Source organism: Pristis pectinata, chromosome 2, assembly GCF_009764475.1.
Source record: "Pristis pectinata isolate sPriPec2 chromosome 2, sPriPec2.1.pri, whole genome shotgun sequence".
NCBI classification, from domain to species: Eukaryota; Metazoa; Chordata; class Chondrichthyes; order Rhinopristiformes; family Pristidae; genus Pristis; species Pristis pectinata.
In genome coordinates, this window is record NC_067406.1 from 129,091,597 (window position 1) to 129,106,986 (window position 15,390).

The 15,390-nt window shown below is 41.9% G+C and overlaps 1 protein-coding gene across 2 annotated transcripts in view; it reads left to right on the plus strand.

The window, feature by feature from the left end:
• Positions 1-15,390, plus strand: part of LOC127584712 (dihydropyrimidinase-related protein 1-like) — a 40,853-nt gene that overhangs the window by 16,641 nt on the left and 8,822 nt on the right. For both annotated transcript variants that reach the window (XM_052041610.1, XM_052041617.1), the window contains exons 4-9: positions 979-1,143; positions 4,016-4,077; positions 4,625-4,705; positions 6,088-6,156; positions 12,320-12,440; positions 13,893-14,049. In XM_052041610.1, the coding sequence (XP_051897570.1) occupies positions 979-1,143; positions 4,016-4,077; positions 4,625-4,705; positions 6,088-6,156; positions 12,320-12,440; positions 13,893-14,049 (655 nt within the window). The remainder of the gene's footprint in view (positions 1-978; positions 1,144-4,015; positions 4,078-4,624; positions 4,706-6,087; positions 6,157-12,319; positions 12,441-13,892; positions 14,050-15,390) is intronic.

The window sequence follows — 15,390 nt, forward strand, 5'->3', positions numbered from 1 at the left end:
CTTCAATGGAGCATCGCTGTTAATGCACAACACTAAAAAAAACACTATTCAGTAAATTACCAGGGTATGTAACTGATTTTTTTTCCCCTCATGTTTTCTTATGACATAAAGGAGGCCATTCAGCCATAGAGTCTCTACTGGTTCTCAGGGAAATATTGTTTCCCCCACTTATTTCTCTGACCCATTTTCTCTCACATGGCCATAGATGCCAATCCCAGATTGTCTCACCAGGCACCTACGCTAGGGATAGATTACAGCAGCCAATTTACCAACTAGCACAATTTCCGTATGTGACAGGAAACCAGAGCACCCAAGAGAAACCCATGCGGCCACAGGGAAAACATATAAACTTCACATAATATCATGTAACAGGTAAGTAAGTAATGGTGGAAAAGGTACTTGCGGTATTGTACAGTATATTTGATGCTGGACCTATTCCTATTTCTTAAAAGTGGTAATAATCTCAATTACTAAAATATTGCAAACCATTGTTTGGCTATACAAGCATTGTTCTGAAAGATATTCCAGCAGAGTTTATGAATGGGTCTCTGAACAGCTTGATTACAATGCTTCTAGGTACATGTTCCATTTTGAATATGCTTCTTTGTAAAGTGATTTGTAAGTAAATAAAAATTCAAAAATAATTTATGTTATTATTTACATGGCCCTTTAGACAATGTCCCATATATCCAAGCATAACCTTTTGGTGCAGGACTTATTCTCTTTCAACTCCCTTGTGAAAATAATCCCTCAATTGTGAAGACAGTTTAAGTCACTCACTTTTATCTATCCAAATCCATTGTAAGGAATAGCATACAGGTATCAATATTTATGAATTCCTGAAGTTAAAGGAACCATGGTAGCAAAATGCATCTCATGGTAGACTTCCGGTACCTTTTTTTTCAATGGTTCTGATCTGTAAAACCTTTCTAGAATCTACTTAATTTCTTGATTCATCTATAAATGTTCTTTTTGCAGTTGACCATGTTGTACCAGAGAAGAATGCTACTTTGCTAACTGCCTTTGAAAAATGGCATGAAGCAGCTGATAACCGTTCCTGCTGTGACTACTCCCTGCATGTGGATATTCCTCAGTGGAATGAAGGAATTAAGGAAGAGTTGGAGATCCTGGTACAAGAGAAAGGTCATTACACCCCATAAGTAGCATAAGAGCCAAAGGCATTTCTTGTGGTTTGAGGAGCAGGAGGGACAGATATGGGATTTAATGACTGACAAGATGAGATATGGGACTGGCGTGAAGCAAGGTAGGGAGTTAGTAATGGAGAAGAGGCAGGGTTTGCCTAGAGCTGTAGGCGAAGGATGTGTGTAATGGGGAAGATGGGTGCTACAGAGGCAGGGAAAATGATAGTGTGCTGGCAGGTATTCTGTTGGTAAGTAAGAGCTGACTTTAATTTTGTGTGCTTGCCATTTTAAACCTGAAACTCTCCTGCTAAAAAGGATTTTGTTTTTAATGGTTGATTGGTTGTTCTTCACAACAGGAACATGAAACCATTAAGAAAGACAGTTATCTCTTTGTTCGATCTGATAGCCTGCTTTATTTATGTTAACACAAAACATAGAAGATATTTGGAACAGTGTACTTAAAGGTTGTGGGTTCAAGGGTAATAGAAATACTTGAGACTGAAATAGATTTTTATTAGGTAAGGCTAAAAAAGGATGTGCAACATTGGCAGGAATGTGTTGATCATCTGTGAGCTAATGGTGGAACTCCTGTCCTCTCTGCCTTCCTTGGCCTGACTCTGTAATTCCTCACCCCAAACATCAATTTCCTGTCCCTCACCTTGTGCCCTCTCTTATGATTTCTCTCATTCTTCTTTCATCAAGTTAGGTTTCCATTTAATCTTCCTGAATCTCTCAAAGAGACACTTTTTGATATTGCTGTCGCATGCAACCTTGCTATCCTGAAAGCCTAAGATATTAAGAAGGCCATTTCTAATTGCTTTCTCTTGAACATCAGCCTGTCCACTTCTGTTTTGGGGAAAAAAAAGCACCACAGTTCCCCTCACAACTGGTATCTTTGTCCCCTTTCTCTGCAAAGCAGCTGACTTCAATATTCATCTCTCTCTGATTTTTTTTCCATCAATTTATCATTATTTCTTGCACAATCTCCCATTCCCATTGTTTTCTAGATACAATAGACGTCTCCATGAATTCAAGCCCATGGGATGCAGACTAAATCACATCAGCTGGTATTGTACTCGCAGTATCGTAATTGAAACATAGGGGACTCTCATTCAAGCAACCAAAGTGCAGCAATTTCTACGGAATCTCTTTTCAAACTTACTATTTTATCCTATAAAAATATAATGGTCTAAAATTCATGAATACAGTGACTCGTGAATTCTCATGAAATTCATGAATTATGTGACATAACCTTCTAGAAAGTAGACCCACTTGCACATGTTTTGATCATGTGTGATCAGTACCAGTTTGAATAGTGACCATTGGGAAATTGGTCCAGCACTTCAGGCTGTGATTCACCTTAACCTCAGCTTGGGTTTGCCTGAAGTCATTAGTGCAGCTTGTGATCTCACAGGTGGTGTAGCATGGGCTTGCTCCGTTGCTGGTGGACGTTGGAGCTTATAAAGTCTTACAGCATGGGAACAGGCCCTTCGGCCCAACTTGTCCATGCCGACTGTGTTGCCCAGAGAACTAGTCCCATCTGTCTGCGTTTGGCCCAGAGTCCGCTAAACCTCTCCTGTACATGTACTTATCTAGGTGGCTTTTAAACGTTGCTAACGTGCCTGCCTCAGCCATTATTTTTGGCAGCTCATTCCAAATACGCACCACCCTTTGTGTGAAGAAGCTGCTTCCGATGTCCCTTTTAAATCTCTCGCCCCTGATCTTAAACCTGTGTCCTCTTGTTTTTAGCACCCTCTCCCTGGGGAAAAAAGACTATGTGCTTTCACCCTGTCTATGCCCCTCATGATCTTGTATACCTCTATCAGGTTACCCCTCAATCATGAGAGAAATCTAGGACTTCTGTTATTGATTCACATAAAGAATTCTGATAGGAGCACATTGTGTGGGTTTTGGGAATGAGACCTTGGTGATAGAATTTGCGATGTCACAGTGATATCCTGTGCACAACATCTGCCAGCAGCACTTTCTAATGGCCAGCAGTATATTAAATAATTCACTGACCACAGACTTCTTGAAAATGAATCACTGGTGAGCAGCTTACTGTGGCTTGGAGTCATTCATCACATTGGTGCCAATAAGGTCATTTCATTGCATGGGGATGTAAAGCAGGGGTATGTCCATTCACATGGGAGAGCGCATGTTCATTAACCTCCGTGGTTTCCCTCCCCTCGACGTTAGCTTCTCCTGCTGCCCAACTGTGGCTGCCATAGGGAGAGTACTTTAAGCACCAACTTGCTTCCCAGACCTCATGGTGCAGTGTGTGAATTTGTTCACTAAATGCCAGTATTAATTTTCACATGTTTTTGCCCAGTTTCACAAACTTCTTGGGAGATAGGTGTGAGTATTGGCACTACATGCAACACACATTTCGTAGCGCCGAAAGAGGGTGATGCACCTTTTTAGTCCCTTGTCTTGATGGCAGATCTAATTGGGGTGTAAGCCAGCATCTGCACAGAGAGGGGAAAGAGGGGAAAATGAGAGAATAGGTTTTAATTGGAAATGCCTCATGGAATTAGTCAGTCTCAGATGAAAGGGAAAGTCTTAGAAATTCATGTTCCTGCATGGATAATGGCTTGCTGGTCAGTGAGGCCAGTAGTGTTTCCTATCAGACTTTGGATAGGCTAAACTCCATCCAACTTCTGTGCTCTCTGCAAGTGTAGCAGCTTGGCAGTGAGATTATGTACATTAACCCTTAAAATTTCTTTCCCTTGAAATTAAATGATTTAATGCTGGAGTTTGTTGAAATGTATGGAAGTACTTTTACAACAATATTTCAATTTTGTACTTGACTCTATTAAACAGTTGGCTGAGAATTCTGGTTCTAAAATATACTTTCTCTTTTTCAAAAACAGATATCAATTCATTTCAAGTCTACATGGCGTACAAGGATTTGTTCCAGCTGACAGACAGTGAGGTAAAATAGAAGCTGACTTTCTTTATCTGAGGATTTATTTACTCCAGGTGTCCCATTGAGGTTGTACATGTAGGTTCCACCGGGACCCTGCGGATCACGTGCGTCTGAAAACTTACTGAAGTTAATGAATGGGATAGTGGATGAAAGCCTCATTGGGAGGCCAATAAGTGTGGCATTTTAGTTGCTTGGAATTGGATTAAAGACATTCTAGGCTGACAGGTTGATAGTCTTATAATTCAGGATTGATCTACTCATCCTTCTGTTGTTTACAAATTATTGCTGTATATATCTCTCAGCTGGCTCTATACTTGAGCACATGTCCTAAAGACAATTGTGAAGCCATATCTACTAAAAGCCACTCCCCTTATTACCCTTTCAAGCTTTTGCTTTACTTCTTGGTTCGCCAGCTTATGGCAAACCTTAGAATGAGAAAAGCCTAGTTTCTTTTCTCTGTCAACACCTTGTGGAAAACAATAGCACCCATGTATGGCACTGCTGTAGTTAATGAAACTGTTCTCATTCAATTGTATTCTTCTTACGCTTCCAGCTTTATGAGGCTTTTACTTTCCTGAAGGACCTGGGTACTGTCATCATGCTCCATGCAGAAAATGGCGAGTTGATTGCTGAGGTGAGTAGCTGTTGTTTTGATTCATTTCACTTGGGGGCAGTGCCACACCCACTCAATCTTGTTCCTTAACAGTCTTGTGGGGCAGACTGACAAACTCTGCAGCTCTCCAGATTGTTAACACCACTACTGACCCACTGGCCTCATTTAAAATATCACTAAAAGATTTTAGAATGGAACATGGGAGTGGGATGGACTTTTTTAGCCCCTCGAGAAAGCTGCACAATTTGGGTGAGGTCCGGTTGATCTGCACTCTACACTTGCCTTTCCCATTTGGCTATCAAAGGACCAGAAGTGACCCTGAGTGGGACACTTCTGGTCAGTCGCTAAACGACCTTTGCCCTCGAACAGGGTCACCTATGTATCTCCCCTCCTCTCTCATCAAAGAATTGTATCAATTTTCGATTTAAAATTGACATAGCATAGTAGAAGATTCAAAATTTCTGTCATCCTTTCCATGTAGAGTTGTTTCCTAATCATTTAAAAATGCTTTTTTAAGGTAATGAGAGGGACTATAGGATCTGGGTGGTCTATCGATACATGCAGTAGGCGCTGCTGTTTTCTGGTGAGTGCCAACAAGTGTGTGCCTTGAGCCCCACTGAGTGGCCATCCCACCCAACACCAGCTCTTGCCTTTCCACACCGAAAGAAAACTTTACAATGCTTCCCCCGATGATGGCATCAAAAGCAGGAGAGGTCATGCACCTTGCAACTTTTTTGCGCTGCTGGTGTGTGAGTGGTATCATTGTCCTTCACTGCATTAGTGCCATTGTTGAATAAATAAGTAAATGATTTTTCTATGTTGGAGAGCATCTCCTTTTGAAAGGAGCACTTGGAAATTGGATCCATGCTTTGAACTTAGGAAGACTACATTATACAGGTACAAAGGGGCTCTTGATACTTTTGAAGAACTTCTTCAAATATTTACACACATACCAAACCTGCGAGAGTCCATTCAATCAGTTAATCATCTCCATCCTTGTGGTTCGAATCTGGTATTTAGTGGGTGCATACAGTTTGGCATTAAATGTGTCCCAACTCCCTTCATACACAGTATTTCCTGCAGCAGCACCATCTTGAACTTGTTATTGAGGAGCAGAGGTTTGCTGCTGCCTCCTTACTTCATGTAATTTGTGCCAACTCAGTTTCACCCTTCAAGCTGTGCTCAGGCAGCAGTAGGAGAACTTCCTTGGAGCCCAAGCAGTGGCTCTTAAAATGCCACTGATGTATTTCTGTTTGATGCAGTCAGCACCTAAAAATATCCATTACACTAATAGAGGGGCATTTAAATGAGGAATAATTGCTTTTGGTGTCAGCAGCATAGCTCCTATGGAAAGTTGACTTTTTAAAAAAAAAACTAAATACCGCAATAAATGTTTTTTTTAGGAGCAGAAGCGAATCCTGGCAATGGGAATAACAGGACCAGAAGGTCACGTATTAAGCAGGCCAGAAGAGGTAAAGTCTTCATCTCCTCTGCCATCTATACATGTGTATAGTCAGAAAAAGACACAATGATAGATAAGTTTTTTTCAAAAATAAACTTTATTCATAATAAAAAATCTATACAGAAGAAAACAGTGTAAAATACAAAAGCTTAACATTCATGATTGTTACATTCAGTAGTGTCAAACTTAAAGAGGAAAAAAACACACACTAACAAACATAGCACCATTGCGACTAATGTGTCTCCCTGAGGTGAGACCCCTTTCATTGTTTGAGGGACTTCCCCTCCATGTGTGGTAGTGGAAGGAGTCTGGACTGCGGTCCTTCCCCACAGAGCCTTAGGTTTGGCTGCACCGAGCTTCAGTGCGTCCCTCAGCACATACTCCTGCAGCCTGGAATGTGCCAGACGGCAGCATTCCCTTACAGACATCTCGCTGTACTGGAAGACCAACAAATTTCGGGCAGACCAAAGGACGTCTTTCACCGAGTTGATTACTGGAGAAGATTCTTAGAGACAGAATTTATGAGCATTTGGAGAAGCATGGGGTGATTAGGGACAGTCAACATGGCTTTGTGAGGGGCAGGTCATTCCTCACGAGCCTGACTGAATTCTTTGAGGATGTGACAAAGCACATCAATGAAGGTAGAGCAGAGGATGTGGTGTACATGGATTTTAGTAAGGCATTTGATAAGGTTCCTCATGGAAGGCTCATTCAGAAAGTCAGGAGGCATGGGATCCAGGGAAACTTGGCTGTGTGGATTCAGAATTGGCTCACCCATAGAAGACAGAGGGTGGTGGTAGATGGAGCGTATTCTGCCTGGAGGTCGGTAACCAGTGGTGTTCCGCAGGGATCTGTTCTGGGACCCCTGCTCTTTGTGATCTTTATAAATGACTTCAGTGAGGATGTGGAAGGATGGGTCAGTAAGTTTGCTGACGGAACAAAGGTTGGTAGTGCTGTGGATAGTGTAGAAGGTTGTGGTAGATTACAACAGGATATTGATAGAATGCAGAGCTGGGCTGAGAATTGGCAGATGGAGTTCAACCTGGAAAAGTGTGAAGTGATACACTTTGGAAGATCGAATTTGAAGGCAGAATACAAGCTTAATGGCAGGACTCTTAGCATTGTGGAGGAACAGAAGGATCTTAGGGTCCACGTCCATAGATCCAAGGTTGCTGAGCAGGTCGATACGGTTGTTAAGAAGGTGTATGGTGTGTTGGCCTTCATTAATCGGGGTATTGAGTTCAAGAGCCGTGAGGTAATGTTGCAGCTCTGTAGAACTCTGGTTAGACCACACTTGGAGTATTGTGTTCAGTTCTGGTCGCCTCATTATAGGAAGGATGTAGAAGCTTTAGAGAGGGTGCAGAGGAGATTTACCAGGATGCTGCCTGGATTAGAGAGCATGTCTTATGAGGATCGGTTGAGTGAACTAGGGCTTTTCTCTTTGGAGAGAAGGAGGATGAGAGGTGACTTGATAGAGGTGTACAAGATGATAAGAGGCATAGATCGAGTGGACAGTTAGAGACTTTTTCCCAGTGCGACAATGGCTAACACGAGGGGGCATAATTTTAAGGTGGTCGGAGGAAAATAAAGGGGATATCGGGGGTAAGTTTGTTACACAGAGTGGTGGGTACGTGGATCGTACTGCCAGCAGAGGTTGTGGGGGCAGATACATTAGGGACATTTAAGAGACTTTGGATAGGCACATGAATGATAGAGAAATGGAGGACTATGTGGGAGGAAAGAGTTAGATAGATCTTAGAGCAGGATAAAATGTTGGTGCAACATTGTGGGCCAAAGGGCCTGTAATGTTCTTCCAGCAGCACTTGATGTCTGCCTTGGTGTGTGTCCCCGGGAACAGCCCGTAGATCAGAAAATCCTCTGTTACGCAGCTGCTAGGGATGAACGGGGACATGGACCCCTGCATCCGTCTTTACACGATGAGTTGCCCTTACTTTAATCATATGATAATACTCATCACAACAGCAGAAAGGATGAGCCAGACACTACTGCACCCACCTTGAAAACACCTTCCAGTCATGGTTGACAGGGAGGCACCAAGCAAGACAAATATTAATGTGTTGGAATATTTTCACTGCTCCTTTGACATATTTGGACTAAAAATAGCTGGTTATTAAGACAATAGTTGGGCATCTTGAACCTGCAGGATAGTTGAGAGTGATGTTTTCAGATAAATGTTCCAATTTGCCTTCATGCGCAGTGGGGATAGAGATGACTGGGTTGGGGAAGGAATTTTTGTAGCATTAATTACAGTTCAAGTAGGCCTCACTAAGTAGGATATGGAGAATGGATCCATGTTTAATGGACCTGTGTTTAAGTGAGCAGACATATAATTCCTGTTTGGTGTAGAATTCAATATTACTCACTGTTATTCCAGAGGGTTAAAGGACGGTAATGGTGACACAGCAGTTACTGCTGTTGCCTCACAGCTCCAGGGTTCTTGGCTCAAATCTGACCTTGGGCACTATCTGTGCTGTTTGCACATTCTCTCTCTGACTTGTGTGTTTTTTCTTTGGGTGTTCTGGTTTCCTTCTACATCCCAAAGACACGCTGGTAAGTTAATTGGTTCCTGTAAGTGAACACATAGTGTAGGCTAATGGGAAAAAGAATCAAAGGGGAGTTGATAGACATGTGTGAGAGAGAATGAGTTCTGGGTGTACAGGATAATAAGTGAAGTGCTATGAGACTAATGGGATTGCTGGCATGGACCTGATGGGCCAAATGGGCACTTTGTGTTCTAAGCACAAAGTAAATGTGTAAACCAGTGTCAGACAGAGCCACACAGATCTGGGATACTCCGAGAATTGATCAGTAGGTTTTCTTGAAAGAATGTCACATTTTACATTATCCCAGAGCTGTGAAGGAGAGTAATCATGGTATAATAGAGCAATACACAAAGTGCTGGAAGAACTCAGCAGGTCAGGCAGCATCCAAAGAGGGAAATAAACAGTCGACGTTTTGGGCCGAGACCCTTCATCAGGACTGGAAAGGAAGAGGGCAGAAGACAGAATAAGAAGGTCAGGGGAGGGGGAGGAGCACATGCAGGCAGGGGATAGATGAGTTCAGGTGATAGATGAGTCCAGGTGAAGGGGGAAGCTAGCGGGAGGGGGAGAAGATGTAATAAGCTGAGAGGTGATAGGTAGAAGAGGCCGAGGGCTGAAGGAGGAGGAATCCGGTAGGAGAGGGCAGTGGACCATGGAATAAAGGATGGAGGAGGGGAGAAGAGATGGGCAGGTCATCAAGGTGGGGAAGGGGAGCCATGGGAATAAAGGAAGACAAAGGATTGGTGGGGGGGGGGGGAGAAATAGAAGGGGTGGGTATCATGGTATAGATTTAATTCACACATCAATAAGGTTAATGTAACTAAAAATCATACAGGGTTCCTGATAAGAATCTCCAGTTTACATTCAGTATTCTGTTTACATTCAGTAGCAATTAAATAATTTTCTCAAACGTGGAGACCCAGTTTTAATTTGGGTGATTTATTTGGACAAGAACTTGAAATGGGAGAAGTGCAGAGTACATGATCATTTCACCAGTGCTGAAGACTCCGTAGTTGCAGGGGCAACTATGACACATGGAAGCATGTGACTTCCCACCGGCAAATAGGAATTGAGGGGCTGCTGTAATGGAGCACTCCATTTCTGGTTAAGAAGTGTGGCAATCAGGCATAATTCTTGTTTCTGACTCAAGGTACACAACCCTTCCTGCAAATGTATTTTTGGAACTTGGAGCAAGGGCTGGATTGGGCTCAGTATGATGCCCTGCAGCGGAATAACTTGCAACTACTTGCTATCTAGCTTGACACAAAAGGAGTTGCGTCCAGTTAAGTTTCATGAGAAGGGGCAATGGATCGAGAGAGGAGAAAGGAAAAACAAAATTCCACAGGAGATATAAAAATAGTTATGTATGACAAACCAGGCGTTTTATTTTGCTTTCATTCTTTTCTACCAATAGCAGTGATTTGTTCTGGGCAAACAGTTCCATGGATACCAACAAGTTAAATCTTTATTATGCATGGAAAGTAAGCATTGGTGAGCTACTCAATCACAGCAGGTGACACAGTGGTGCTGCTGCAGGGAGTGTAGGCTCCTCTTAGCTCCAGTGACCCAGGTTCAATTCTAACTAACGCTGCTGCCTGTGTGGAGTCTACACATTCTCCCTTTGACTGCCTGGGTTTCCTGTGGGTGCTTCCACATCTCTTAGTCGTGCCTGATGTTAGATAAATTGGCTGTTGTAAATTACCCCTTGTGTTGGTGTGTGGTAGGACCATCAGAGGGGTGTTGGTGGGCATGTTTGAGGGAGAATAGGTTGCAGGGAGGATGGGATTGCTCTGAGACCTGGCATAGACTCAATCGACTCAAACAGCCCCCTTCCATGTCAGAAGAAAATATGAGAAACCACAACCATGCCTGTTCCCATTTTTTTCCATATGTCCAGTCAGTTTCCATGAGGTCATTGGACAGCAGTCAATTATGGAAATATTTGTTGAATTTGCCCTGTCTTTCATGGGGTCACACAGCATGGAATCAGGCCCATGGACCTGTTGAATCTCTGCCGACCATCAAGCCCCCATTTATATTAATCACATTTTTATTCTCCCCACATTTCATCAATTCCCTCCAGTTTCTACTATTCATTAGATAAGATTTCTTTATTAGTCACGTACATCGAAACACAAAGTGAAATGCATCTTTGCGTAGAGTGTTCTGGGGACAGCCCACGTGTCGCCACTCTTTCGGTGCCAACATAGCATGCCCACAACTTCCTAACCCATATGTCTTTGGAATGTGGGTGGAAACCGGAGCACCCGGAGGAAACCCACGCAGACACGGGGAGAACGTACAAACTCCTTCCAGACAGCGGCCGGAATTGAACCCTGGTCACTGGCGCTGTAATAACGTTATGCTAACCGCTACACTAGTCCCGATTAACCTGCCAACCCTAATGTCCTTGGGTGGTGGGAAGGAACTGAAGTATCCAGAGGAAACTCTTGGGGTCATTGGGAGAACGTGCAAACTCCATACAGATAGCATCCGCTGTCAGGATTGAACATGGATCGCTGGAGCTGAGGCAGCAGCTGTATTAACTATGCCACCCATTCATCTGAGTAGAGCTGACACTGATTGTTGTGAACCTGCCATAGTCCCAGCTAACCTCGTGCACTGAATGTAGAACACCCCCAATCTGTACAACTCAGTCACTCAGCTGGCTCTTCACCACCAAACTAGGGGCTTCCTCAGTGTAATGTAATAATTATAGCTGTAATAGGACCACAGGAAACAAACTTCAGTCACCTCTGTAACTAAGAAACAACATCCTAGACATCCCACCGATGAAACGATACCTAGACATTCCAAATTCCAGTTACACAGCAGAACAATAAATATTAGAGAATACATATTTAAGTTGGAATTTGATACCATGTTTCTATGTGCTGGTTGGTGGTAACCTGATGCTGTGTTTAATTTTTAAGTCTGAAGTGGGCAGTCTCAGGCAGCTGCCCTGTAACTGGAAACTTCAGTGTCTGGGTATTGTTTCATCTCAGGGATGTCCAGGCTGTAGTCTTTTAGTTATAGAGGTGCCTACTCTCTTGTTTTGATGAATATATTTAAATTTTAGCTGATGTGATTCTGATTTATAACCTGTCTCGCAATAAAGGGCGAGAGAGCTTTACAAAAAGTCCTTTACAACCTACCAGGTAACACGTTTCAAGCAGGCTAGATTAGAAAGTCTAGGTGCAAAATAGGAGTAGTTCATCGATTGGATACTGGTTCTATATGTGAAGTGTTTGAGCTCTCACAATGCAAATGTTCCAGTACATCATGTATATCTTAGTACATTACACTAATTCAATCCATCTGAGAACCAAGACATCAGATATTCAGACTGTTTGGGTATTTGCTGTCGAAACCTGCTGATATTTTGTTACAATGGTGGCACCTGCGTGCTTAACATTGCAAGCAGATGCTTAGAATATGGGCGATTTGAGAACTTAAGTGTTTTCTGAGACAAGCTAATTCACAGGAGTTTATAAAGTTACCGCAATAACAGAAAGAAGTAGAAAAATTTTAACCGTTGTTGTTAGACTGATTCAGTCCTATTTACTCTGTGAATTTGCTTTATAATTGTTGGTGTGGGTTCTCTTTTCAAAGCTGGAGGCAGAGGCTGTTTACCGCGCTATCACTATTGCCAATCGGATCAACTGTCCCTTGTACATCACCAAGGTGATGAGTAAGAGCGCAGCGGATGTCATTGCTCAAGCCAGGAAAAAAGGTAAAAAGTGCACATCTTCCAAATCCTGCCTTGGAGAATTCAGATCATCCTCCCTGCAACATTTTAGCTTTGGTGTTCTGGCATAAGATTAAAATGACATTTGTATATATTTTTAGAAAAACACTATATATTAATCTAACAAAAGCATTGTACCATTGCCATTTTAAATCCAGCCAGTTATATTGCTGAGGGTACGCGGGGTTAAAATAGGGGTCTATTTTTCTGTCAACACAAATGACATTGGCTATCTTTCAACATTAGATGAGATGTAGCCAAGGGAATAAAAGCCAAACTGATGCAACCCATTCCCATCATTTAACCTCTATTCTGGCATCATTTTGATGAATCTGTACTGCATCCCTCTTGAAGAACGCTGCCCAAGTAGGAGGTAATCCAGATGGAGACGGGCATACATCCAATAGCGCTGAAGTATAATCTCCCCTTTGTACTCTGCTCCCTTTAGATAAAATGCCAGCATTCTATTTGCCTTTTTGGTTGCTTATCTGCAAGCTATTAATTTGTCTACTTGAACTACCAAACCTCTTTCCTGCTCTAAAGTTTGTAACTTCACCCAATTTGGAAAAATCTCTAGTTATCTTTCTTTGGCTGAAATAGGACCTCGCACGTGCCACCTGTAAATTAGGTGGACTCTAGGTTAGAATGAATGACCCACACTTTTACAATGCCTTTAAAGTCTTTCTCAGAACATCCAATGTATTTTACAGCATATGTAGCACTTCTGAACTGCCATGAGTGCTGTAATATAGAAAAGACCACAGCCAATTGTTCCCATTAAACTTCCATAAACAGCAAATGAATCTTTTCTAGAAATGTTAGATTGAGGCATAAATAGGACAGCATTGAAAATTCCTTCATCATGGTGCCATATGAACTTCTACAACTACCTGGGAAAGGAGACGGAGCTTCAATGCAATCTCTCTGACAAAAGCCAACAGGTGAGGCACTCCTTTGGTGCTGTACTGGAGAGAGTTGGCCTATATCTTGTATTTAGGTATCAAAGGTGTGATGAACGCCCCACCCCCATAACCTTCCGATTCAGAAGCAACTGAGCTAGAGCTGCCGATAGAATAAATTGTTTGCAGGATGTAAAAATATAGGGGATGATGAGCTGAATGGTCATTTCTCATTATGTACTTTCTCGTGTTTTTTTTTCTCCCCCAAGATTGACTTTATGGCCAGATCGAGAGCTCATTGAAAACAAATTGCCTGTGTGAATTTGGCTGTTGCAGGGAACACTAGCAAAAAAAAAATCTGCCTTCTATATAAATGTGACCAGTATTGTTGTGCATTTGAACAAAAACAAATAATAATTGTTCTTTTTAATTATTTTGAGGTTTTACTTTTTGAAGAATAAAACCATTGAATGGTATTTAACAGGAAATAGACTTGGAGGACTCCAATGCCAGATTCTGTATGTTCCTTTATTAACAGGAGCTGTAGTTTTTGGAGAGCCAATCACTGCAAGCCTTGGGACAGACGGAACACATTATTGGAGCAGAAATTGGGCCAAGGCTGCGGCCTTTGTTGCATCACCACCACTGAGTCCTGACCCCACAACACCTGACCACCTGAGTTCACTATTAGCCTGGTAGGAGAGTTACATCAGTTTGACACGTGTACTTGGCAAACCCAAGGCACTGAGTGTTAGAGACCAATTTCTTTTTTTATTTCAAACTATTAATGTCTGCAGTGAGAACATTGAATTTAAATGCATATTTAATTTGTTATGGGTAGGTAATTTGGCCTGCAAGTGTTGCTTTAAACCCTAATATAATCCAAGAAGAAGCTATGTCCTTAGCAGGGATGATTGCAACATTACCCTGCCTGATTTCATCTCTATAACCATGTTGATTAGAAGTGGCTTCATGGGCTCTAAAACCCTTCATTAATTGTTTGTGCTGCTCTTCATGTGTCTATTTAAACCGGCAATTTGACCCTTATCATATGCTCAATGACATCCACACTGGGTGTGTGTAGTTGGCAGTCTGAACCAGGAACCCTGGCTCAGACTTTCACCACCCACCTCTCCTGCAAGCCCAGTGTTGCTAGGGCTAAGTACTTCACTACTCACCAGACTGAGATCAGCTACCTTACTCTTGGGATCTTCCTGATTATATGTTGCTTTGTACCACTGCCTCCTACAAAATAGTTACTCTGAATTAATTATGAAATTATTTAGAGTTCTCTTATGAAGAGCTGGATTTATGTTATTGGAAAAATTAGATATCATTGGATGATGAAGTTAGCGGCAAGTAAACCCACTTAGGTGATATATGTTCTATTAATGTAGTTAAAATGTAATTTCAATTTCTGTTATTAAATCCACACCCCTCTATCATTATGCAGGTTTTCTGATGTGAATGAAAAGGTTCATTGACAACTGTCCTGATTTATTTTTGAACTGTGTCACCTTGAAGAGTAATCAAGTTTGATTAACATTGAGAGAAAAAGTGTTGATAATTCTTGAAGAGATTTCTTAATTAAAAACTACTAGGTTCATTTTAGAGCTTGTTGATAAATCTTGTTCTGTACCCTTTAGCCTATGGACTTGATAGCCAGGATTTTATAGTAGTAATACCAACCAAACTATTGGTATTTGCTATCATTATTTAATGAAACTAACTGACATGCAGATTAACACAGAAGTCCCAGTGTTGCTGCCGGTGATTAAATACTCCTCTGCAGGTTGTTTTTTTCGCAGTTGCCTCCAATGAAATCGAGAGAAATCACTTTAGCTGATGAGAATTACAGCTATTTATGAATTAGTCTCATTGTAAATGGTCTAAAAACCCTGCTGTTTTCTACATAAGGTCTAAGTGACATTTTAATAGTGTGGTGCTTAGCAAGCTATCTGGACCTAAACACTAATTGATGTGTAAATGCAAGAGACTGCAGATGCTGGAATCTGGAGCAAAAAAAACAAATTGCT